We start from the raw sequence: 27,049 nt of genomic DNA on the forward strand, positions 1-27,049 counted from the left end.
TGACCCAATCGTGTTGCAGTTACCTTTTAGTAGTGCTTATGTCTGGAAGTTAATATGAAAGAAATATAGGATCTCAGTTTGCATATATGTCCCTTTACATCTTATTACTGCACTTGACGGAGTACGTTAGGTTGCAGCAAGGTTTTATGCTTGTAGTTTTAGATGGTTGTTGATTATATTTTTTATGATGGAGACTAGATGGGATTGTCAGAAGTCCCAACATGACACTTTCAACACCACAGTTCTCCTGATCTTATTGCTGTAGGTGGACACAGCAACCATAAGTTAGAGTTGGCTGCATAAGATCGACAAACTGAACAGCTACCTGGGAGCAGCTCATTTGTGTCAGGAGGATATAGCCAAGCTTTAATTTCAGGACAGAGAAAATTTACACCAATGCGGAAGCTACTGAAATTAGGTAACTAATGTGGTTAGAACCTTTCTACCATGGTATTTACACTGCTGGGCCCTAAAATATTCCACTGTTCGAGTGTAGAGACCTCTAGAGGTAACGGAGCGGTTGTCAAGTGAATGTAACGATGTTTGCCTTTTTAATGGACACTAAGATGCCAATGTGAATCAAAAAATCTTATTTTAGCATCTATAGCTTATGCATTGCAGTCACTTGCAATTTGATTTGACGCATGTTTTTGGTGCACAAAGCTTTGGCTGCGGTTCACAGAGATCATTCATTGCCACACACAGAGGAACAAAATTAGAGGGAACATGCTGAGTTTTTCTTTAAACCCTGCCTGTAGAGGGGAAAGTATCTTCCGTTCCTCCATCCAAGTTTGTAACCTAAGCAGCAATACATGCGCAAACATGTTTTGCGTGATGTCTATGAGGCTGATCGGCCTATAATTGGTTTGTAATAGCGGTGAACCTTTTTTGTAAATGGGGATTATTTCGGCACCAGCCCAACTAAAGGAATCTTCATGCCTTGGAATATGGCATTAAATAGCACCCAGAGGTATGGTGCCCATACAGATGGTTCACTGCGAAAAAGATCCCCAGGAATTTTGTCTAGTCCAGGTGCTTTACCTGGAGCTATTTTAGCGAGGGCTCCCATAATCTCATTTAAGATTATACTTGTGCTAGAGCTATGGTCATAGTGTTCATTGGTTTCCCCTATGTTGACAGAATAGTCAGTCCCCGCAGAACATCCCTCATTTATCTCATCATTCAACATATCTCCCTTAGAGTAGAGAGATTCAAAATGGTCCCGCCAGACCTCTTCTTTCAAGTTCGACTCTACCGGTGATTTAGCACCAGAGCTACCTGTGTTGACAACTTTCCAGAAGGTCCTCATGTCCCTAGCTCCCAAGGAGCTTCTCAAAACATCCCACATATCCATTTCCCACCCTTTTTTTTACTTCAGTAATTTCCATCTTATAGGCCATTATAGCAGTTTTAATTAACGGGCGTTCATTGGCCTTGATGGACAGTACCAGCGATCTTTTGGCATTACGGCAATGATCATTATACCAGGGGTGGGGGGTTTCCTACTTAGCCGATTTTGTTTTTTGGGGATAGAAGAAGTCTAGTGTGACTTCTCTTAACCTGCCATGGTTCATTATAACCATCTCGGAGTCTATACTACCCCGTGGTGAGTTATTGAGTTAGATGCTGTCAGAAGCACCGGGATCAGGGCTTCATATAAGGAGCTGAGTTTATCTTGTGATAGTCTGATGTCAGACCATCGCACTCTTCTGCTACAATTTGAAAATGTCAACCTAGCATCAATAGGATTATCTATATTAAGGACACTCCCAGGTTTGAGCTCTTTTAGTTCAAGTACTAACGCATAATGGTCACTGTCTAGCAGTGGAATAACCTTAAAATCAATTAGCCAGTCCCAGGATTTGGAGTCGATTAAAATATAGTCTAATCGAGAACCATGCTCATTTCTATGGAAGGTATAACTACTCGATGTAAAAGACAAAGTTCTACTATTGCAAGCTCTTAGGGAGTGTTTCAAAGCAAGGCAGTTCATCTGGATCACCAGGGGGGACCATTTTTTAACTGGTGGGCACCTGGTCTCCGGGATTGCTCAAAATGTATCCTCATCGTATAAGCTATCCTGGAGCATTCCCTCTAGTGGCTCAAACTGACAATTGAAATCCCCATCTAAGATCACCATATGGTTGTCTGCAATGGTAGCTAAGAACGTAGTTAGTTCTTCCAGCGTTTTAGACTCCTTACCCTGGGCGGTTGGTCTGGAATTCACGTTTAAAAGAGCTACGGAAATCTTTGATGGAAACTGCAGTATAACACATAAAATATCGTTAGATCCCGTGTCAATCTGCTTGGCCGTACAACCTAAGTGAGCTCCCACCCATATAATAAGGCCTCCCGATGGTCTCCCTTTACCCCCTGGTGTTGCAGGAATACTGAAAGTGGCAAAACCCAATTTGGAAGCATCCCTTCTGGCCCATGTCTCCTGGAACATGCAGATCTCGTATTGGCTAATAAAGAGACCCCAATTTGGGTAATCTAACTTGTTATTCAGACCCGCAATGTTCCACGATAGAACCCTTGTCTTTGGGCAAATGGGGCATGGCTATATGAATTTTGTGCCGGTCAAGATATACCAAGATTTGACGGTGTTTCCGATGATTCTCCCCCAGCCCCCTGACATTCCACGTGAGTATCCGCAATTTCTCAGGAAGTGTCAAGTTAGCCATAGGCCCAGATAATACGAGGCAGACAGTCCTGCGACCTCAGAATAGATATTGCAGTGAGGGTGTAATCAAATTCCTGTTGAACATGCTGTGTGAAGACTTTAGTAAACATTTGAAAATCCCCTGCCCTCCCCCTCGCACTGAAGCATCCCAATCATGCCAGAACTACATTCCCCATCCCCCTCCAAAATGCCCAAAAACATTAATGATAGGCTGCGTGTATGATGCAGCAAAGGTCAATGGGGGAGCGTCCCTTAGGGGGAACCCCTAGGTATATGCACGGTGACTCCTCGTCCTTGGAGATACAAGAAGGTGGTACAGTTGATTCCAGAGGGGCAGAGGGGGCTCGGTGCTAAAATTATGTACACCCATTATTAAACTTAGCTGGTCTGCGACATTTGATGACAACTGCACAAGAGAAGGAGGTTAACACGGCCTGTAAGGTAGTGTATCCGAGCGGTTCTCAGTCCAACAATAATTAATTGCTCATCGTTCAGAGCGTGTCTTTCTCTTTGGTAGGTGATGTGGATCTCGGTGAGGCATTCAATGAAGTGGACAGTGAGTTGTTGCGCTTGAGACGTTTTAAGAATTCGTCCACTTGCTGCGGTTTGGTGAAGAAAGTCTGCTTCCCTTGATGTGTGACTCTGAGGCGTGCTGGATATAGGAGTGCATAGTCTATGTGGGCCAGTCGCAATTTTTGCCTGGCTGGCATGAATTTGCGCTGTTTCTCTTGCACCACAGCAGTAAAATCAGGGTAAATGGTGAACGTGGTGCCCTCGAAGTTCAGTTGTTTTTTTCACGGGCCACTCTGAATGCCACATCCCGATCCCTGTAATTCAATAGTCTGGCAATGATGGGATGCGGTGTGCTCCCAGGGGGTGGGCTAGGTCCTAGTGATCGGTGCGCACGTCCAACTATGAACTGGGATGAAAACTATTCGGCTCCAATGGTTGCCAACAATAGCCTCTCAATATAGTCCTCCATTTTCCCGGTGTTGGTGCTTTCCAGGATGCCAAGAACGCAAATATTATTAAGTCTGCTTCTGGCTTCTAAATCTTCGTTTTTCGCTGTGATCAATTTCAGGAGTTTATCCATTTGTGCCGCATGTGTCTGAAGTTGAGAGGATGTGTCTTCTACATCTGAGATGCGATGTCCTGCATCTTTGAGACGTTCTTCATTTCCATCTGGTTTGTGGACTATGGCGACTTTTTTCGAGTTGTCATGGCATCCATTTTCTCTGCTATGGCAAACCAGCACCCCCTGACCTCCAGGAGAATAACTTTCATGTCCTCACTCGGCGAGGTGTGAGAGTCCTGAGCAGGTTCGCCCCCAACTGCGTCCTGTTCTCCCTGATGCAAGCGGCCGCCCCTCTTGGACTCCAAGGTAAGTCATGGCTGCCTTGCTTCTGGCTTTCCCATGGCTGGTAGGTTATTGTGAATGGGTCTGTACTAGCGAGCGGCGCGCGTCTACAACACTTAGCTTCAGGCAGTAACTTTAGCTCGCAGCAGAAGGAATTGATACCGTTCGGAACCACCCGCGGTGCCGCGTCAGGCGGTCAGTATAATTTGCCAGGTATGGGCGTGTTCTGTGTGCCAACTCTGACCTAAAGATAGCAAGTAGTGTGAGGCAGCCGCTTGTCAGATGCTTGTCAGATCCCCTGATGCGTCCCAATCCGTTGTGAACGTGCCGCCCCACACAAGGCCAATGGGGAACGGCGCCGTTCCTAGTGGCTCAATTGGGGATCTCTGTATGCACCAGTAAGAATGTCCTCCATTATTGGGCCCAGCGTGTCTCCGGCCCCAGCAGTGATCAGCAAGCAGGATTTGTCTGTCACAGAGGCGCTGAGAGGCTGGTTCACCACTACCTGAGCATCACATTAGATTAGATGGTGCCACCGGTTTGCGGGCTGGAGTTCGCCGATAGGCCCTTGTAAGCGCGGCAGGCTGCCGGGGAGGGATCAGATGCAGCGCAGAAGCAGAGCAGTACAGCAGCAATTATTGTAAAACATAATGCGCTTCTAGGAAATTTAACTATGCGATGAGCGACGGGCAGTCTCGCCCGTCTGTCGTCCACTTTCTTTTTTTAGTGCCAGTAGTAAGGCCGAGTCGCCACGTGGGCGCCTCGGACCCCACGTAGTCTCAAGCGCTGATCTGCAGCTCTAGTCCACCCAAACAGGCACAGCGATGTCAGCAAGATGCAGGTACAGCAGGAAGAATCAGTTGCGTCTGAGATCTGCCCTGATGTTGCACTAAGCGGTCAGTTTAATTTGCCAGGCAGTCCGATTCAGTCCTAAAAGTGGTAAGTAGTGGGAGGCAGCCTTTTGTCAATGGTTTAACAGGGCCCCTGCTGCACCTCAAACCGTCATGGATGCGCTGACCCACAGGAGGCCAAAGGGGATCAGCACCGCTCGTAGCGTCTCAAGCGGGGACCGCTATATACACCAGTGGGAATAGTCTCGGTGATGGAGCTTAGTGTGGCCAGCAGGCAGGTTTTGTATGAGATGGAGGTGCTGAGGAGAAGAAAGGGGGCCTATGCCCAGCGGCGGGTGTCCAAGGCTTCCCCGCGCGGAAGTCACGGGACAGCAACAGTCCTTAAGACGAGCCCCAAGCAAGCAGCCGCAGCGTCGCTAAGGCCAGCTTCACTGTTTGCCGATCTCAACAGATGCTCAGATGGCGCAACAGGCTCGCAGGTTGCAGTCGGCTGGTGGGCTGTTATGATCGCAGCAAGCCTCCGGCAGGATCAGACACAAAGCGGAACCACGGCAATTAGTGTAAAACGGAATACGCTGTTAAGGGATGTATTTATGTGGGGAGCGATGACTAGTCTCACCTGTCTCTGTCGCTCACTTTCTTCTTTGCCGCCAGCAATGAGGCCGAGTTGCCACGTGGGCACCTCTGCCCTCACGTAGTCTCCGACACCAGTCATCAGCTCTGGGCCAACCAGGCAGGCACAGCGGGGACAGCAGGAGGTAGACACCGCAGCGTCACGGAGCTTGCTAGACACTCCAAAGTCGAGGCGAAGTAGCAGAAAGCAGCAGTCACCTATTTGCCGCAGATATCATTCCAGGAGGATCAATTGGGCAGGATTAATGAGCGGATTTGGAAGCTGAGCTTCCGGAGCCTCACACTAGTGCCGCCATCTTGCTCGTGCGCCACCTAGCACCTTAACCCCCCCCCCCCCATAGAAATTGTTCTTCAGTACGTTTTCTTTGTTGTAAGTTGAATTAACAGGGGCCCACAAGCCAACGCCACAAACAGTGTTGCTCGCAGGAAGACCAACCCCATTAAACACTTATGCAACACATAACGGATTCCAGTGGAATCCCATAACATTCTAAAACCATGACATTGTTCATGACGTCCAGGGGTGAACTCCTGAGCAATGCTTAATGAACATACCAAAAGAAACACCCTACATCGCCATTCAACATACACATTTTGGCATAGGTATAGAGAATGAAAATTTGCTCACGATATCTTGGAAACGTTTGGTGTTGCTGTCTGGGTTTAGGCACGTCTATGCTTTTGGCCAACCTATTAACCAAAATCCGCATACAAGCCCTCCTTCTTGTAATACATTTTTGTGAGTTTAGAACAAAGAGTCTATTGGATTACGACTAGATTGTGCAACATTTGCTTTCTTGTGTTAGGCTGTGGATGAACTGTGGTGGCTGCTAGATGCAGTCCTGTGTGTACACTATACATTTTGTGATTAATACACTCCATTGCTGCTAAGCCCATAACTGAATGAAGCAAAATGAGATACCTAATTTAATAACATGTACAGAACGTTTCATATTTCAACAAATCCTCATCCAATAGATTTTAATTGAAACCTGCACTATATTTTGTTGAGAGTTCAAATAGAAGCTGACCTTGTCTTTTTCTGCTCACCCAGGGACCTCAGGATTCTTCATTAGGTGCCACTCTCATGATGGAGTCCGAACAGAACTTGGAAGGACAGACACAGGTACTGATTGCGACATTAAAAACTGATGCAGCACTCTTAGTGCAGCAGTGAGGCATCCAAACTCTGTTTTTGCTGACAAGTGTTTTATTTTACAGGTTACAGAAAATCCTCACACTGAATATGGTCTTACAGAAAATGTTGAGGTACCAAACTGTTAGTTATTTTGAGTCCTAACTATTCTATTAGACCCCTGATCTGAGTGCAGTAGCACAGATCTTTCCTCTTTCCTAAATTACTTCCCATTAACCTGCTCTTATCCCATTCCTATCAACTCATCATCTCATTGAGCATCTCTTGCCCTCATTTCTGTTTTCTTTGTCTCCACTTCAGTAGCTGCACATTAGTTCTCACAGTATTAGTTGTCTGTCTCAAAAAACATGCATCCTCCATAAATCAGCCCAGCTGATTAGGACGTCCGATAGTTCACGGTACCGCACACGCAATGTCTCTGTCCTAATATTTTCCCAACAGGTCATCTTCGAATTAACAAGTTAATGTAAGCAAATGTAGCTGCGTTTGTACCCAGAAATATCTGCACCATTAGTTTATGAACTACATGTTATGTTTTGTTCATTTTGAAGTAAATAGTTTATTTTCGGCAAAAGTAGTCCATCTAAATACATTTAGCAATGTTTTTACTCCAAAAACTCTCTAGGGTTCTTGATCACTTACAAAGAGTGTGCCGAATGAAGCAGCTAATTACAGAATTTGGGGTAGTGCTTGAAAAGGTGAAATGCCCTTACTCCCACAGCATCAACAGAACCTGTTCATAAATATGAAATATAATCCTCTTAAGTAGAAGCTAGACTGCACAGAACTCCTGCAGTGAGAGCACAACCGAATATAATTAAAGCTCCCTGGTTTTCGTTTTTACAGATTTTTTTGTTGTAAATAAAAATAACAAACAGTAACAGTGGTATTTCAGCATTTGGTATACAGTGCAGTTATGTAGAGTGTGCACATCAATTTCACACAATCCTGTGAGAGAATACATTAATTCAAGAGGGAAGGTAAACACTACTCAGTGTTGGCTCTGCTGCTAATTGTATTAGCTGTATATAGGATATCAACACATACAAGTAGCATCGAGGTTGCCTTCAGCTCTCTCCCAGATGTAAGGTCACAAGTCCAATCTGCGCCTCAATGCCTCAATGTGGTTCTCCAACATCAGTCGCTTTTGTTGCTAAGGAACTCTGATACAGGCCCCAGAAGCTTTTGGGACGGTTCTTGAGGTTAGCGGCATCAGTTTGCTGTATAACTCCGATTGTGTATTGCAATAAACCTTGTCTTTGGACCAATCGGCGACAGTGGGCGCAGGCCCACGAGCCCACCTCATCGCTACCCTACGCTTTGCTAGCAAGAGACCCATGTCTATCAATCAGCGCGCATCTTTATGTAGACGTTTCGTCTATCCCAATAATGCCACCAGTGGATCGCATGTCAGCGGCAATCCCGTAATATCACTCGGTGTGCGAAGGATTGATTCCCAGAATCTAGCGACCGCTGGACATGTTCAGGCGATATGCAAGAACCCAGCAGGACTAAATTTGCAACACACATTCTGCAGTGTCACGTAGACCATATCGACATAGCCTGTCAGGCGTGTAAAAAGTTTTGTAGAGGAACTTAAAATGTATAAGGTGATGCCTCCCATTTAATAAGAACTGTTTCGTGAACTTGCAGCAATATTTCCAGGTGACATAGTCTATTGCTACCCCCAGATCATTCTGCCATTCCAGTCTGGCTTTAGTGTAGTGATTCCTACAGTATTCTTTTGTTATACTGTAGATGTTGGAAACCATCTTACTGGGTGTGTCTGACCGTAATAGCAAAGATAAGGAGGTTACCTCTGGGGGCTCAAGCATTTCCTCAACCAGCATCTCACAGAGTGCGTGTCTCACTCTGTAGAAGTGAAACCACAAGAGCGTTGTGTGGTTATGGCCCTCTGCCTCAATCTCAGCTCATTCTTGTACTGTGTCATCAGAAAATACGTCCCCTATTGAAGTGATGCTGACTGATGCCAAAGCCCGTAACACCTCTTTTTCGCAGCATATCGTTAGCCAAGAGCACCATTCCACCAGAGTCAGGGGGGACTATAGGACAGTGCCCGCCTGTCGCTTTATCAGATCGTGCCATGCATGAATGACAGAGATAATAGAGTCCAAAGTACCTGATCGTCTGGACGGGGCATGAAACCGCAATAATGGGAGGGTGCAGCTGCAACGTTTTCAATCTGTAGGTGCGGAAAATCCAGCCTGCTCGTGCAACCAGTGATAGGCATGTGAGCTTTGTGCCACACGGTAATATATCTCTAAATCCGGGGTCCCAAGTCCTCCCATAGCGTAAGGTAGTGTAAGGATATCCCACTTAACACGTGAGTGTTTCCCTATCCAGGCCAATTTCAACCGTAATGAGCAAATAATTTTGAAGATACGAGTGGGAAGTACCATTGGAATATTCGGAAACAGAAATAGGAACCTAGGGAGCATGACCATCTTCACAAGGGATATGCGCCCCATAGGGACTATGGAAGTCTGATCCCTCTCTCCATATCGTTTTCTAATTTTGCAATTGCTTTACCATAGTTTTCGCTTAAAACCAGCTCAGAGTCTGTGTGTACTTGTACCCCTAGGTAGCGCACATGATCAGTGGTCCATATAAAAGGATATTCCAATTCAATAGGCTTCATGGCTGTGGTGAGTGGAAAAATAGTTGACTTGACCCAAGTTCATTTTGAGGCCTGAGAGGTCGCCTTATCTCACCACTTCGTCTAGAACTGGGGACAGGTTCGACTCTGGGTCTCTGATATACAGGAGGGTGTCATCCGCGTACGCTGATACTATGAGATTATACCCCTGGAAGTCGATTCCCCTTTGCCCATGGTACTCCCTTAGTGCACGGGCCAGAGGTTCAGCCACCAAAGCATATAACCGAGGCGATAATGGGCATCCTTGACGGTGCCCCTTGATATCGTAATGGGGGCAGTCACTATGTCACCAACTCTTATCCGGCTGTGGGGGAATTGCATAGGACCGCCACTAATTGCAGGAATACCTCTCTCACCACCAACCGCCTCAGCACTGCCTGGATGTACGGCCACTCCACAGAGTCAAAGGTCTTCTCTGCGTCGGGGAAGACCACAGCAGCCTTGGTTTGCGGTTTGATATGCTGTGTGGCCCCAAAAACAGTACGGAGATTATAAGACAAGTACGACCAGGTACAAACTTTGACTGTTCCCTGCCCACCATGAGCGGAACAAACCGGGCTAGTATGTTAGCTAGAATTTTTGCTAATAGCTTGGTGTCAACGTTAACAAGTGACAAAAGCTTATAATATGAGCATTCATTAGGTTGTTTATTCTGCTTTAGCATTGTAACGATCAAAGCTTCCCTCATTGAGGGTGGCATTCTCCCTTCCTCTCCCATTTCCTTGAATAGTGTGATAAGGTGTGGAATAAGCAAATCCTTGAAATCTTTATGAAAAGAAACTGTAAGGCCGGTCCGCCTTGGGGCACTGCCTGAGCGCATTGATTTGAGCACCTCAAGTATCTCGCCAGCGTCTAATGGTCTCATTGAATATTCCCTATGGTCATCGGCCAGACACGGCAGGTAGTTCTGGATCGCTGCCTCTTCCACATTTGCTCTAGATCTGTACAGATCTGACTAATACTGGTTAAATCTGTCTGCTATTGTTTATGGGTCTCAACAGTTCACCCCCCTCTGTCCTCAGCTCAGCCAGACATCCTAAATCTCTCCTAAATCTCTCCTATCTCAGCAATGCCGCTAAGACTGAACCTGGCCTTTCCCCTTCCCCATATGATTTGGCTACTGCATATTTCCCCATTTGCTAAATCTCGCTGTCTGCTATCTCATGATATTCTTCCAGTGTGGTTTTCAATTCATCCATTACCTGGGAATCCTCTCCCGCCAAGGACTCTCGCTCGAAGTCCCTCAATCGGCTCTCCAGGCTAGTCTGCTTCCCTCTAATAGAACAGAGGACCCCGGAGTGTTTGGACATAGCTATCCCCCATATGTTAAAATGAAGGCCTCCCACACTGTAGAAAATAAGCTGACAGAGCCAATATTGATGTCAAAGAAGCTTTCTATGGCCTCGGCCATTTCAGACTTCAACACGCTATCTAGCAATGAGTATGGCGGGAACCACCAAGTAAAAGGGTCAGGTCTTCTCTGTGGGCACTAGATGTCCAGCATTATTGGGGAGTGGTCCGAGAGAGAACGGGTATGGGTCACACAGGCTCTAATCTAGGGGTACATATTTCTAGAAACAAACCAGTAGTCCATTCTGGTGTGGAGGTCATGTGGAGCAGAAAAATGGGTAAAACCACCATCAGTCGGTGCTCGTGTCCGCAATACGTCTTGCGTGTTTAGCTGGATTGCTGCATCCACAATGGCTTTGGCCGCAGCATGCCGACAAGGGCCTCCAGAGCGATCTAATGCCGGATGGAGCACACAATTTAGATCGCCTCCCCATATTTGCAGAAGAGAAGAAACATTTTTCAAGTGCCCAAACAATTCCTGATAAAACTTTGGGTTGTCAAAATTAGGTCTGTAGAGAAAAATGGGTAAACCCACCATCAGTCGTGCCTGTGTACGCAATCTGTCTTACATGTTTAGCTGGATTGCCGCATCCACAATGCCTTTGGCCGCAGCCGAAGGGTGCCGACAAGGGCCTCCAGAGCGATCTAATGCCGGATCGAGCACACAATTAAGATCCCCTCCCCATATTTGCGGAAGAGAAGAAACCTTTTTCAAGCGCCCAAACAATTCCTGATAAAAATGTGGGTTGTCAAAGTTAGGTCCGTAGATATTAGTTGTAATCAGGTCTACTCCCCTTTCCCTGCATCTAGAGATAGCAAACCTACCCTCTGGGTCTGTTTCGAGCGCTTCCAGTTTTATCCCTGACTTAGGGTTAACCCATGTGAGCACTCCCCAGGGTTGTGTGGTGATCCGTGCCGCATGAAAGACCCATGTAGCCGCCTGCAGTTAAGCATGTTACTGTCTGCGGGTAGATGAGACTCCTGTAGCAAAGCGACATCAATCTCATGCCTTGCGAGATAAGCCAGCACCTTTCGCTGTGTTCTACTGTCGTTTAGGCCCCTGACATTTCATGTCAGTAGGCAAACCCTATTGCACGGTCTCTGTGTCATTCCAAACTGCACTAACTAGTTCAGCGCTGTCAGTGTCGTTCAGGTACCTCCACCAAGCTCCAATGCCAAGGAGCACTGTATGAGTGTTATGCAAGTATTGTATATACACTACCACTGTAAAATTAGAAATAAATCTCCCCACAATTCCCCCCCAACCTACCCAGAATATGCAAACCCCAACAAAACAAAAACTGAATTAACTTCCCTCCCCCACAGTTTGAAACTAGTTCAGCAGTGCTTACAGCATCCAATAGAGAATTTTTCCTGGCAAACCGCCATACAGTGGGTAACACGCAGAGGCGGATGTTACCTGCCCACCACTTGGATAAACACCTAACAAAACAATACAAAGTTGTAGCCTTCTGCACATCATTTAACCCGTCCCCGGGCGACCAGTAGGCTGGGTACAAATGCAAATTTAGGTAGTGCCACAATAGCTGTCTCGGGTGCGCCCCAGCCAGTTTGAATTAAACCAACTGCAAGTAGTGACTGTGCTAATGTTCAATGTCTGTCACATTTCACACTTAACCTAGCTCCACATAAGTCTATGGAGTAATCTCCTTCGGTATTAGGCAGCGGGCATCTACATGCCCCCTCAATTGTACATCAACCAGCAGACTGAGTTCAGCATACCTGTACATTCAAGTTTGTGAGTCTAGTGAGTCATTCCTTCTCCTCCAGGTCGCCACCAACCGCTTCCGCCAACTCCTTAGTGCCCCTCACTTTTCGCCGGCCTTGGCATATTCTTTAATTGCCCTCTATAATGCTTGACGGTCAGTAAAGATTTTAATTGTTCATCCATGTTGACCCTCAGTCTGGCCAGGTACAACATTGCGTACTCCAGGTTATTTTCATGTAGGGGCAGCTTCAGGGGAGCGAACTGGCTCCTCGCTTCTTGCAAACTCATGGTGAAATCTGTAAAGCGGGAGATCATGGAGCCCTCCAATCGCAAGTCGCGTTTCTCTTTTGCTTGTCTCAACGCAGCATAACAGATCTCTGTAGTTCAATAATTTGGCTATTACAGGCCGTGGAGGAGGGCCAGGTGGGGCTTGGGGCCCGGAGAGCAGTGGGCACTTTCGACTACAAACATATCTGATAAGGTATCCTGGCTCAGGAGTGACACCAACAGCTGTTCCGCTAACACTTTCATATTGCCCATGGTCGTTGATTTAGGAAGACCCGTAATGCGGATATTGCATCTTCTCGATGTGGCCTCCAAATCTTCTGCCTTTTCTTGTAGCTTTACCATCTGCTTCTGGACATTGTCTGTGTTCATCTGTGCTTCTTCCACCTCAGTCACTCATCTCTCCGCCATGTCCAGACCCTCAGTATGTTAGTCCAATCTTTCCAACATATGATCCATCCGGTAGGCCAGCGAGTCGATCTTGCCATCAATAGTAGACAGGCTTTTCCGCATGGCCCCCAAGTTCTGGCGTATGTCACCTTCAGCCTCCCCAGGTTGTCGCTTTGCTCTTCAGTAGATCTCTCTGCGCTTGCCTCTTTCTGTCTGGACGTTCGCTGCTCAAACTGCAGCTTGGGCTGGGTTTTATCCACTTTGCCCATCGTTCGTGGGAGGTCAAGGTCCAATGCTGCCACCAAGGGACACTCAATTCCCTGTTTCTCATTTCACAGCGACGGGGGGCTCCAAGAGTATCCCGCTTTCACACTTTGCAGATTTCGGAGTCAAGTGGGGAGTCTCTCAGGCAGTTCACATCTGCAGAATGGCGCAGCCGTTGCTCAGGCAGGCAGGCATGAGGGTGGGAGGGGGTGGTCTCAAACTCAGGGGCACAGCTCAAACAGCACTCCCGACAGCCGTTCAGTGAGAGAATTAGGGGGGGGGGTCTTCCATCATATTTTCTGTGGACCAATCTGCAATTTCTAGGCCCCCCCCCCTCCTCTACAAGCTTCGGCACGCCTGCGCCCACTGTCCGCCGTATGCCCTGTGATATATTAGCTTACCGACCCCTGTTTTGCAGCCAGGCTCACCTCGCCTTTTACCGTCAAGTGAAGAGCGCCATAATCACTGCCAGCTCGCTGGTTCCTCAGAAGTTGGTTAAGGTGAGGCCAATCTTCAGACTTCTACTTCTTACAGCTGGTACCAGGCTGCCATCGGCCGAATAAGTAGTATGAGGCGAGTCTCAGTACACACCTCGGGCTGCTTCCCGCAGTCCGCTATCTGTTCGGGGCAGGCTGCTTTCAGTGTTCAGCCACATTGTGGCCAGGGCTCTCCCACCTTTCGTCTGCGAGCTGTCTCCGTCTCAGGGCACCGATCCACTTTGTGCTCACCAAACAAGGCCTCACCACTCCATGCAGGCCTCTCGTTGCCGCGCAGTCCGATTTGCGGCTGGGCGGCCCCCACCTGCTCCAGTGATGGTCCTCCGGACAGGGTGCACACGCCATCTCCCAGGCGAGGGCAGTTCAGGCTTCCGTCTCCTGGGATGTCGCTATCTGCACTGCGGCATCTTCAGCCACAGCCAGGCCACGGGTCTCGACGCCTCCAGGCCCCAGATGGTCTCATTCCCTCTGTCTCCCAGTCTCACATTTAGGCGCAATGAGCACACCGCAAGGTAGAACTCATCTAACGCATCACAGATCTGTAACCGGTGCAGTTATTGTCGCAACGGTGATAGCGGATTCCTTTCGGATATTCAGATAGCGTATGGAGCTACCTTAAGTTGCAGCCATCTTAAGTCTAGGCGAGCTCCGCCTCCATTTTATTGATTTTTACAGATAAATACAGACACAAAAAATATTTTTTTGTCTGTTTATTTTTAAATGTGGTTAAAAACAGAAATTTGATTAATTTTAGTGATTCTAAAGGTTATCAGTCATGACCGCTTGGCCAATAGCTGTGCGGATTGACAGGTAAGGGGTTAAATAAAGAAGAGATTTCTAATAAAGAGGCTTAAACAGTAGATACGCACAACCTTGATACTAAAATGTTCATGTTTTCATATATGTGCGTTGATTTATCATCTGTGGATATTCATATAATTGACAACAATCGGAGAGTCAAGCATGAATGCACATTTATCAGGTACATAAATGTGGAAATATACTAGTTTCAATTTCATTTTTTCACAAAACCCAAAATAATTATGGATAAATAGATAACATTAGTAAAAAAATATGGATAAATACAGTCGGAAATGTAAAAAAATAAAAGAAATACCGTAAAACCGGGAGCACTAAATATAATGCAGTCAAATTCCATAATGCAGCTTCTTCTTGCTGTTTTGCAGGGGTAAAAAAAACTTAAAACTGAACTGTACAGCTCTTACAATTCACATGCAACTGCATTCCCAATCGCTGAACTAAGGAGCTATTGTGAGGATTCTCCTCCATCTCTTACTTATGTACAAATAAATGGATGTAGATTTACCAAGTACGTTGAGGAATTCGATCTATGTTTACACCATTAACATGTTTCAGACATTTATACCAGTTAAGTGTCCTGTGTGCTGCACACTCCTTTGCAAAAGGAATCCACATTATCCCTTAACTTTGCTGGCATTATTTAAAGTGATCTGGATGATAACAAATTAGTTTCTTATTAGAACTCTACTGATACAATCTTTTTTTTTTTTTTTTAAATTACAGTTGTCTTGAGGGCTTTCTAACATAGTAGCCCTCCCCTCAAATGACACTTCAGCGTGAGGGGCTCTTTAATATGGAGCTCACGAACCATTTGTCCATTATGTAGGTTGTTCTGTTTGAAATTGTTGCTACTAGAAGCAACGGTAGAACTCCATTTTCATATGAAGGTTTGGCCTAGAGAGGACTTTAGCTGAATCAGCAGCCTGGTGTTTTCACAAAAGTTCTTAATAAAAGTACATACAATGACTTTATAGTCTAGCCTCTTCATCCAATGTCGGTTGAAGTGTCATTCACTTGTTGCTTCCACCCACCACAGGGGTCTACCTGGGGCAGTGGGGCAGTGGGCCAGCCTTCCTCAGTCATTGCCTCTCTTGAACTCTGAGTTATGGTATTTTGCATGATCACATGTGCAGAGCCAACTAAAAGAAGTCTAGGCAAAGGCTGTTGTACATGGGCTACAAACCTGCTCCTTTTTAGGTTTTGCCTGCACAGTGTTTTGTTTGAGAAATCTCTTATAACGAAAAAAAATAACTTTAAAGGGGCTTAGAGCCCACCCATTACTTACCTTTACTTACTATTGGTTGGCTCCCATGTCCTACACACTTCTGGTGTTCCTGTTGGCCAGCGGCTCCTCCTGGTCTCCAGCTTCCTCAGAGCTTCGGAATCTTAGTACATGCCCCGGAGATTGGACCAAGTACTACTTCCTGTTGCTAGTGCCCTTCCAGTAGCTGCAGGTACTCCTTTTTTTCTTACTTTTCCGCATGCACTCTTGGGACGTACATGCGTCCACAGTCCTCTCCTTCACCCCCCTCCCTGTGGTTTCACCCAAACCTCCCCTCCCACTCCATTTCACTACAAAGGTTTTCAAGCACTTAACATCACCAAAGTGGATTTGAGATCGAGGGAGAGTCTCCTATCCCCCAAAATTGACACAGTACAATAAAATACGATGTCTAATAATCCTAGAATAAGAAGCCTTTTGTAAACAGGAAAGAACCATTCGGGCTATTATCAAACGCAACTGGCCAATCATCTTAACTGATGGAAATTGGCCCCAGTTTTACCATCTCAGCCTATCATTACTCATAGGAAGGGCTCTTCCATGAGTACTCAAATTGTTAAGACCTTTCCCGAATCAGCTACAGTTGCTAAATGGCTACAGCCGAAGCAGGTTTTTTTTTCCTGCATTGCATGTCGATTCGGGGTCAACACTACTTCTTACGTCACTCGTTTTAGCCCAGAAAAAATTGCAATTAAAGGCCATTATAATTGCAAAACTGAATTTGCGGTTTACATACTGACGTGTACCTTTGGGCTTAAATATGTGGGAAGTACTAAGCTACAGGTGCACATCAGAATACTGCAACATTTAAGGGCTATTGTAATAACAATTCAACATATCCAGTTGCCCGGCATTTTAAAACTACACATAACAATGATGTGAATTGTTTGAAGTATTTTGTAGTGTCAGCTATCCCTAAACTCCGACGAGGAGGAAACAGGGAAAAATTATTGAGAACATTAGAATCGAAAATGATTATGGAGTTAGACCGTAAGATTCCTAACGGTCTAAACAATACGGAGGATCTATATCATTTTTTGTAGATAGCCCTGTGTATGGTTCTTGGAGATAGTCTTATCACCAACAATGCATTTCATATGAATTTATTTAATCTTGAATGAAAAGACTGCTGCTATATAAAATTTATACTTAAGATTTTAGTCCTTTTTAGCTTTGTTGAATTGGAATAATATCATATTACTGTATTTTTAATTATTATATATATATTTACACATATGTAAGAATAATTTGCACTGACACTTTATATAGACCCATTTGGGTCTTTGTAGCACTTTAGAATAATTGATGCACCTTTTTTATTGCGATTTTGCACATCTCTATCACATGATATATAGAAGTTCTATATAGGCATTTATGCCGGTAGAAAAATCTTTTGCAGATTGACTGTGATATTTATATCCGAAAGCAAACCGATATATCCATTGTTTAGTTTACATTTATGCATTTTTTCACAGCCTTTTTTCTTCTTTTGTGTACTGCGGTTTTTATACATATTTATTGAATGTTTCATGAATTCTATAGGCAGCACTTATAACATTAGAAGGTGAGAAGGTTTAAGCTTTATCCTAAGTGGAGATATATATATATATATATATATATATATATATATATATATATATATATATATATATATACACATGTGTTTGAACTTTTTTTATCTGAGGTTTTTATAGCTATCTAATATTTTATATGAATGACACATCATTGTTATAAATTACCATTGCATTTATACAGATATACATTTTTTCTTGAGATGGCAAAAATGTTAGAAAAACACTCGCTGGTGCTTTATATAACTAGTGTTTTGTTTAGGTCTATTAGTCACGTGGTTTGAGCACAACAACACAGGGTTTGCATTTAAATATGGCGAGTAATGTTTCTGATTTGATTCGTCAATTTCGAGGTTTTGGCTGAAAATAATTAACTTGCCTCTCAAAGTTGGGTCCGTGTTTCTGTTCGCCAGCCAGTTTGGAAGTGCAGAGACTTATATATATTTTTTAGGCACTGGGGTGATTACTTTGTTTTGCCAGAATCACAGTATGACGAGCTGACACAGAGACTCGAACCCTGTTCCAAAGTCAGCAGCTCGGGCCGTAATGTCACATCTTCTCCCACGGAGAAACCGTTCTTGCACCGTCCTAGCTGGGCTGGACGCTGGTGTTTTGTACCAATGCTGTTGCCTTTTCGGCTGCAGATTGGAATTTACGTCAACCATTGAATCTGTTTTTGTTTCTATTAATTATTTTAAATTGCATTTTTCTTATATCACCTTCTGTAATTGCGACTGCTCATGGCAGGATGGTTACATGTTTTTGTTTAAACCACTATCAAAATACCCATTAGCGGAACAATATCATGGCCCCGTTTGCATGATTTTCATAATTCTTTTTTGTGAGAAGCAGAGAAACATTTCTCCTAGTTGATGAGCCATGTCAATCCTCATTACTGGCAAGGTCCCCTGTAGGTATTTGAATTTAAACATAAACACCAAATGCACCTGACCAGGACAACGACAAATGACAGGTCTCCCACTCAAGAACTTGGAGCGTTCCATAAACCCCCTTAACAACAAGAACATTACCATACATTAACATTCAGCCTGATCAGCCAGACTGTTCATGAATATTATCCTAGGAATCACCTCAATTCTAAACCATTTATTCCTAACCTCACGGCGCAATTTACATTTACTGCAGCGCTCAGGGTGACACTCTGCGCAAATGTGCCTTGTCTGTAGAGGTAGTCTCTCTACTATGCCCACATACAATTCAGGGAGCATAACGCCACCAAAACCTGCTTTATTCCAGAAATCACCCCAATTCCAAATAATTTATTTCAGTTTCACTGCGCAATCCACATTCATGACAGCGCTTAGGTTGACACTATTCAGTCAGTTCAGTTCATAAAGCTTTATTCGGAACATAGAAAACATGTCCATAAAAGCACACACAGTTATAAATACAGAACATTTGATCAATTATAAAAACAGGAACACATGATACATAATTATCCAGAAGGGGATGGAATAAATAATTAAAAACACATACTTTTCCTAGCACCAATTGCCTTAAGCAGGAAAGTAGCCGTAAAAAAGCAGATGTCCGGGTGGTGCAAATTAAAAAGCAGTTTCATAGAGTCTTTGATTGTTCTTACTCCAAATCTTTTCAACATAGGCTTTAAGGAATTTTTCCGCCGTTCACCATACAGTTGACACGATAAGAGAAAGTGCATAGTGCTTTGCTCAGTATTATTATCACAAGCACAAGGTCCGGATGGGCGCATTTTTACATTAGGACACGCTACCAGATAATGTACTGTTCCCATCCTCATCCTGGTCAGCACAAACTGGTGCGAAACTCTTGTCACATGTGTTAAGTACGGATGGAGTCCAATAAAGTCATTCAGACTATTATACAACATACAGGTAGAGAGATTCGATTCCTCCAAAGCCCGCCTCTCTGCACAATAATTCAAAAAGGTGACTTTCAAATTGGACTTGGAAATTTCAGAGGCACAGTATCGATCATTGAACACATTAAATCTATCAATCGTATATTTGATCCAAGGGATCTTTAGATGCTGATCCAAAGTAAGGCAATCATTAATGATGGCTCTGTTCAGGGAGGTACCATCATTCAGCCATACCGAGCGCCACAATAATAGGGGTCTTAACATGATCATATCGTTCAAAAATTGGATCCCCAATTCCTTATGTACCAAGTTATTGGAGGTAGATTTGGGTAAGCACAGGAGCCTTTTCAGAAAATTATTCTCCTCTATCTGCAGACTCCCGGCTGGTGACACACCCCATACTCCGGCCCCATAGAGGGCCGCAGAAAGACATCTAGATTGGAAAATATTTAGCAGGTCTTTAATACGCCTATTCCCCAACTTCTTACACTATTCAGTCTTTACAAACGTGAACTGATTGTAGAGAAAGTCTCTCTACTATGCCCATATGCTAATCAGGGTACATAATGCCTCCAATTCTGTCCCGCGCCGCCGAAGCACGTCAGACGGAGATGACACTAGCAGCAAGCAAAACTTCGCACTGTAGAAGTTCGCTTGCTCCGCACGCCCTCCGAGGGAGCCACTGAGCCCTAAATTAAGAGTTATAGGTACAACTGATCCATAACACTACAGCGCACTTCTTGACGTCCTAAGTGTAATTACATACCCATGCAGTACACGTAATAGTGACTTGCCAATCCGGTCCTGAAGAAAGCCCTCTGACCCGACTTTGTACCCATAGGGCTGAAACTTGATGACCGCTCGACCACCCATTTCTTGACACAGGTGCTATAGATCAGTAGCCCTTCTATTCACGCACCGCAATTCTTTTTAATCTTGCCCCATCCCTGACTAAATAAATTTGAACCAGTGGCAAGGAGGCAATTTTAAGTTCACTCCGCTCTCACCCTCACCACTCCTGATCACCATCCCTGTTCACTACTGCGAATAACCAGTTTGTCTCCCTCCTAGTAGAGGAAAGCACAGATCAGACCCAATTATGCTTTTCACGTAAGAAACAAAAGTGGACAACCAAGATCTACCGCTACTACGAGTTATACGTGAATATAGGTTTTTACACTGGAAGAACCCCAGTTCCTGGTAAAAACAGGACAAGTGATCCATTCTCCCCTGATCAATTGGTATTTGGATTGCTACAGGATAGAGAAATAGCACACTCCTACCAGACAACTGATTAATACTGCTGTCTGCCCGTTTGTCTCGTTAAAACAAAACACCATGCAACTACAAGCAGAAATACGTGAAACTCAGTCGCCATATTTCTGAGAAAAAGTCCCAGTCTCCTAGGTCTGACACTGAGTAAAGCACTCACCCTTAATGTCAGGGCCCTGTAGGACTATGTCCCTTTTCAAACTGATTAATACTGCTGTCTGCCCGTTTGTCTCGTTAAAACAAAACACCATGCAACTACAAGCAGAAATACGTGAAACTCAGTCGCCATAATTCTGAGAAAAAGTCCCATTCTCCTAGGTCTGACACTGAGTAAAGCACTCACCCTTAATGTCAGGGCCCTGTAGGACTATGTCCCTTTTCCAGGCAGGTGTTAAACTACTGTCTCAGTCTAAAGATCAGTGACTTTGGCTGTGCTAATGGCACTTGCATATCACAACACTCCCTGCTGTTACCTACATGGGATTATGCATGCACCTTTTGTTTCTCTTCATTTGTCTACTCTACTTTCCTAAGAGGGAAACACAAGGAAGTAGCCAGGTGAGGTACTTTTTACTAATGATACCTGTGGCGATTCACAGAAAAATGCATCCAATCCACACCAAGGAAGTAACGTGCAGAATAAATTGGGCCCAGTAGTTATTGAGAATCTGCAAAACTTGCTGGACCTCACAACAGCGGTGGGTCTGGTTCCCAAAACAATATGCTAAATGCCAGTGTCTCTCTGGGTTAAATGTTGAGGTCGATTTGCACCCTGCTGTAGTTTTCTGCCCATGGCCAGCACAGAAGTTGACTTCTCACTCACTCAGAGCACCCTAACGCCAACACTACATGCGAGTAAACATGCAGTGCACATTCGTGTTTTCTTTCATTCAATGCAATGCCGGGACTGGCTCTTTAGCCTCCAAGTAGGTTTATTTGTAATAAGAATTCTATCAGTGTCCCAGGTTCCTAAATCCTAAAAGTCGTGTATACACAAATAGAATTAGTATAGCCACACTTTGTGGCCAAGCATTTTAGAGATTCAACCATTATTGTCTTTGAGGTTTTCTTGGGAAACCACTCCATATTTGGCTCCTCACAGTACGTCTACTACACTGTAAAGGCCATCTAATTACAATATACACATATATCAATCTTTAAAAGCCCAAGCTGCAGGACAGTGGTTAGTTTTTTATTCTGTACATTGCATACAATTTTATTTCTTCTTTTTTGATTGTTATATGATCCCTGTCAGTATTGTATTGGAAATCCCCTAGAAACACAGGAGAAAACATCTGTTATGTTCATGTTGCATGCTAATAGCTGTGGACCATGTAAGACTGGCTAATGCACATAGGGTTCACGTACTGTACTCCAGCGTTGCTGTACTTGGTGAGTGTGCCATTAAAACTAGGTTCCGCACTTGGGTGAACACGGCAGACCCCCATCAAATAGAGTTTCAACCTTTGCCAGACTAAATTACCAGCCATCTAATCACATTTTAAGATACTTCAAAGACCCGGACATGTGTCTTAAGTAGAACTTTATATGCAATAATCTGTATTCATTTTTAGGTTTAGATTGCACTGCACTTGTGTTGTGTATGCGAAATCTCTTGTAATGGGATTTTCTTTTTACAAGGAGCTTAGACCCCACCCATTACTTACCTTACCTTTACTAAACATTGGTTGGTCCTATGTCACTCTTATTTCCTGTCTTCCAATTGATCAGCGGCTCCTTCTAACCTCCGGCTACCTCCTGGGCTTTGGAGGCTTAATCCATCCCATGGAGCATAGACCAAGTACTGCTTCCTGTTGCCAGTGCCCTACTACTAGCTGCAAGTACTCTTTATTTATTTTTTATTTTCTATATAAGAGTGCATGCACCTGCAATCTACCCTCCCCCCCCCCTCCCCCGCTCCCTGTGGTTTCACCCAAAACCTTCCCCCTTCACTAAAATCAATGTGAATGTATTGAAGCACTTTATATGAGCACGTTACATTACACAAGAACACATTTGTTTTAGTTTTTTTAGGCACTAGGGAGATTACTTTATTTGCCCAGAATTACAGCATGTTGAGCTGACTCCAATAATTTAACCTGGTTCCCCAGTTCCAAAGTTGGCAGTTCTGGCCATTATGCCACATCCTCTCCGACAGAGATACCGTCCTTACACCCTCGGTCTGGGTGCTGGTATTTTGTACAAATGATGTTGCCTTTTCAGCGGTGGATAGGAAGTTTACGTTTACCATTGTGTCTGTTGATGCAAATATTTTGGACGGTAATATTCTTCAGTTGTAAATTTATTTTTCTATGCACTGTCCTCTGTACCAAAGAAGTGATAAATTCATTGCTGCTGCAGAATGCTTCTTCTGTTTACGTGATGTCAAGAAGCAATTTTGAATGGAGCCGTACTCCTTCCTGTCCGATAGGGTGCTTCACTGCAGGTAACGTAACACAGTGTTCACTATTGTGAGGATTTCTATCTGGCTCCTACAGAAGTCAGTGGTTAATAAGCGTCATACCTGTTCACTAACGTTGTATACCGCTGTATCCCATGGCCTCATGCACTACAGTTAAGCTATTAGCACTTATATATGGTATTCTACTGTGAATATGACACCATAGTGCTTTTTTAATTTGGGCACCATTATTGTACTGTAATGGAAGTTCATTTTATCGGTTGTGTGGCCATTAACCCACATCCTCTCCCCTTTCACTTAAGGGACCTTTGGATTGCAATCTGTATATGATGCTGTAATCCTTCTAGTTCAAATGAATAATTAAAATAATAAAAAATGAATTTGTCTTATTAGCTCTTTCCCTTCAAACAGCGCTGGTTCTCCTCCTCATTTAAGGGGGCGGTATGTATGTACTCTCCTTTAAGAGATGTTATGGTATTCTCCCCTCCCCTTTCGTCTGTTTTGCAGTTTGATTTCCTTGCATCTCTCTTGTTTTAATTGACATTGATCAAAGGCTCACTTGAGTAGGAAATCTCATTACACTACTTCCCTCATCGCCCTTTTGGTCCAGATATTGGCATTCTCCTTTACTGTTGGGGTTGAAGGGAGGGGTCTACCAGTCCGCGCCAATGATCTCTCTATGGTACCCTGGCCAAGTTGCGTGGAGGTTCTGGTGGGCTTTGGCTTCCAGTCCGTGTCTGGGTCAAGCCTTTGCCTGTCCATAGAACAGTATGTGAGGGCGAGTAGGAACACAGTAGTGGTGTACGGTTTCTACCATGGTTTTGAACACTATACGAATACGGACAGCACAGGGCTGCTGCCTCGTCATGGATTATATAGCGTAGCTTGGTTATGTTGAGTTCTGGCTAGAGCGCTAATTGGGAAGATAGATTGATTAGTTAATAACCGATGCTTGTGCAACCTCAATGTCACAGGTTCATGCCCGAGTAGGCTAAGTTTTAATTCACTCATTCCGTGGTTGGTAAAATAAGTACCTTTCTGTTGGTAAATACCAACACAACGGCTCAGCGGAGTATTGTTTTGCACTCCAACGGTGGCGTTGATCAAGGAAAATCCATTTTCTCGTTGGTCGGGTCATTGGATTTATTTTTGCAGAAAAAATCCCTCCTCCCAAAGTTTGCATTAGAAATTGGACCTTTTTTCACAGTTGTACTCCCCAATGATTTTACCTTCCTCAGTCCTTGCTGCCCCCCTTTGGTTGCGTGAAAACATGTTAATACTGGGCGTTCCGGTTTGTACATTACCAAAATAGTCGAGCTCAATTGCAGTAACACTTGGAACATATAAATCTGTTTTGCCTCTTTAATAACAAAGTGAGCTCTGCGCCACCGTTTGCAGCACGTTAGGGGATTTTATGAAAGATAATGATAATCCGGTTCACTTCCTTTGTCACATACGGAAAAAAATAGAAACGAGCATTGGCAAAGAAAATAGGTTAGATTGGCTTTGTCGATGTTTTTAGACATGGTGTACCAAACTGCCGTGTAGCATGGCTAAAAAAACAGAGGGGGTGCCAGGACATCATATTACACTTTTTTTTTTTTTTTTTTACTTCTAAAAAATATTGTCAATGTCATTAGATCTCACATAGGCAATGCTTCTTTTGTTTGCTAGGTTTGAAACATTTTTATTTTGCAGCTTGCATATCTTTAAAAAAAAAAAAAAAAGCATGCCTGTCAAGAATCTTTCTACTGACAACACCAGTGCTTGTTCCACTTATGTGCACACACTGAAATCCTTTGATATCATTTGTTTGGGAGAAGGAAATCCTTTTGGTTCTCTGATCAGCTGGTGCATCATGTGTTCTGAAAAGTTGGAGTTGATGGAATGCAACACTTAACTTGAAGGAATGTAGTTACAATTATTCAGCTTTAATTTTCAGCTAAATGTGTTTCAGTTTTGTCCGTGTATATTCACATTTCAATGCTGTTTTCTAAGCCTGTAATATTAAAGCACACTTTATGCAGTTGGTGAAACCATAATGGCATTCTTTTTTGTTTGTCTTGTAACTATATTGTGTTTTTAGCACAAGAATCTGGTTTCTGGCTGGATGCCAGACTCTGTTAGAATCATCATATCAATAAGACTGCGGCAGGCTGCTTCAAAGTCCTCAAATGTCTTGGAAAATTCGCTGGCTCCTTCCGGTTCCAGCTCATAGATCTATTGTACAGTCCTTGATTATTTATAGGCTCAATTTAGGGCGAACAAAGCAAACACAAGGCGATGATGGCCGGACCGCTGAAACGTTTGACACTCACCCCCAGTCACAGATCTGGGTTGAATCCATCATCGTTCTTTAGCTCACTTTGCCACCCCAGTTCACACACAGCTATATGCAAATCAGTCTTGACCCTGTGCCTCATGGAAACAGTCCAGCCCAAACTGCCAAGCCATGTCTTCCCTGGACCGGAAACAAGCATCCTGGGCCCGGTTTTGGGCTAACAGCCCTCATCAGCCAGGCTAGCTTGAATCCAGTGGCAAAATGAGCTAGGGACTCACGTCTGGGAATACCCTGCCAACTTAGGGCGAACAAAGCAAACGCAAGGAGATGAAGGATGGAGCGCTGAAACTTTTCAGACATTTACCCCCCCCCCCCCCCCCCCCCCCCGCCACAGATCTGGGTTGAATCCATCATCGTTCGTTAGCTCACTTTGCCACCCCAGTTTAGTCGTGGCCATATGCAAATCAGTCTTGACCCTGTTCCTCAAGGGAACCGGCCAGCCCGAACTGCCAAGCCAGGTCTTCCCTGGACCGCAAACAACCGGTCCCAGAATGCTGCTTTCCAGTCTAGGGAAGACCCGGCTGTTAGTGCTCCGTCCATCATCTCCTTTTATTTGCTTTGTTCGACTTTGGTAACGTCTTATACTTAGGGGCCGATAAAAATTCAGTAAAAAGGCTTCAGATTGTGCAAAATGCAGCAGCCCGCCTGCTTTGTCGTGCTTTAAAATTTACTTAGGCCGCTGCTCACTTACATGCCCTACAATGGCATGCCGATTGCCAAGCGTATTCAGTTTAGAATGCTGTACTAAATGGATAAAGCTCTGCGTAGATGTGTCCCCAACTATCTGAGCTCACTGGTGAATCCTTATGTACCTATTTGCACCCTTCATTCCAGCAGTTCTCATTTTGCCCTGATTCCATGGCTTAGGCTAGGCGGCAGGTCTTTCTCCTTACTTTGGCCCACTCTTTGGAACTCCATGCCTTTGAGGCTACGGCAATGCGCCTCCTTCCTAAAGGTTTGCAGACGGCTGAAGATCGTGCTGTTTATTTATACTTCCTTTTGCCTGTCTCTTAGCGCTGAGAAGCCCTTTTGGTGTAGCCATGCATTTAATAAATTTATTGATTGCAAAAACCCTCGGAAAAAACTATAATTTGTCATCCACCAATATGAGTTGCATCAAGCAAAAGCATAAAATTAAATAACAAATCTTTCATTTTTGGTTGGCACAGTGGCCTTTCCATGATTCAATGCCTCTTCTTAGTTTGGTGAAAATCTGTTCAGCCGTGTTAATGTATATGTATCCAATAATTGCCAATCTTATAGACTGTACTGTAGGAACACAGTGCGCATCCAGAATACTCTGCCATGTGCAGGAGAAGCACGTTTTTCACCCAATCTTTGCAAACATTGAAAGGAAAAAAAATGTAACCAAGAAGAAAAGAAACTGCTTAACGGAAGATCCGATGTTTCATTATTCTTAAGTGGCAGGCACCTACGATTACCTCAGTCCTGCCTGTTTGACAGGCCAGGGTGAAATAAAAAAAATGCTTTACGCCTCCACCCCTCCCTGGGATATGGAGTACTCTCCTAGGACGACCACACTGCTTGAGGTTGGAGAAGGGGCATTGGTGTGCACATGTGCTTTCTGACATAGCATACAGCACAG

The 27,049-nt window shown here is 44.4% G+C and overlaps 1 protein-coding gene across 5 annotated transcripts in view; it reads left to right on the forward strand.

Annotated features, from left to right (window-relative positions):
* Positions 1-27,049, forward strand: part of DPY30 (dpy-30 histone methyltransferase complex regulatory subunit) — a 159,425-nt gene that overhangs the window by 7,868 nt on the left and 124,508 nt on the right. For 4 of the 5 annotated variants that reach the window (XM_078649097.1, XM_078649094.1, XM_078649096.1 and 1 more), the window contains exons 2-3: positions 6,579-6,650; positions 6,746-6,793. In XM_078649097.1, coding sequence (XP_078505223.1) covers positions 6,612-6,650; positions 6,746-6,793 — 87 coding nt within the window. In that variant the 5' untranslated portion in view covers positions 6,579-6,611. The remainder of the gene's footprint in view (positions 1-6,578; positions 6,651-6,745; positions 6,794-27,049) is intronic. The other variant, XM_078649095.1, reaches the window with a different exon arrangement.

The sequence above is a fragment of the Lissotriton helveticus genome, chromosome 6 (genome assembly GCF_964261635.1).
Source record: "Lissotriton helveticus chromosome 6, aLisHel1.1, whole genome shotgun sequence".
NCBI lineage: Eukaryota > Metazoa > Chordata > Amphibia > Caudata > Salamandridae > Lissotriton > Lissotriton helveticus.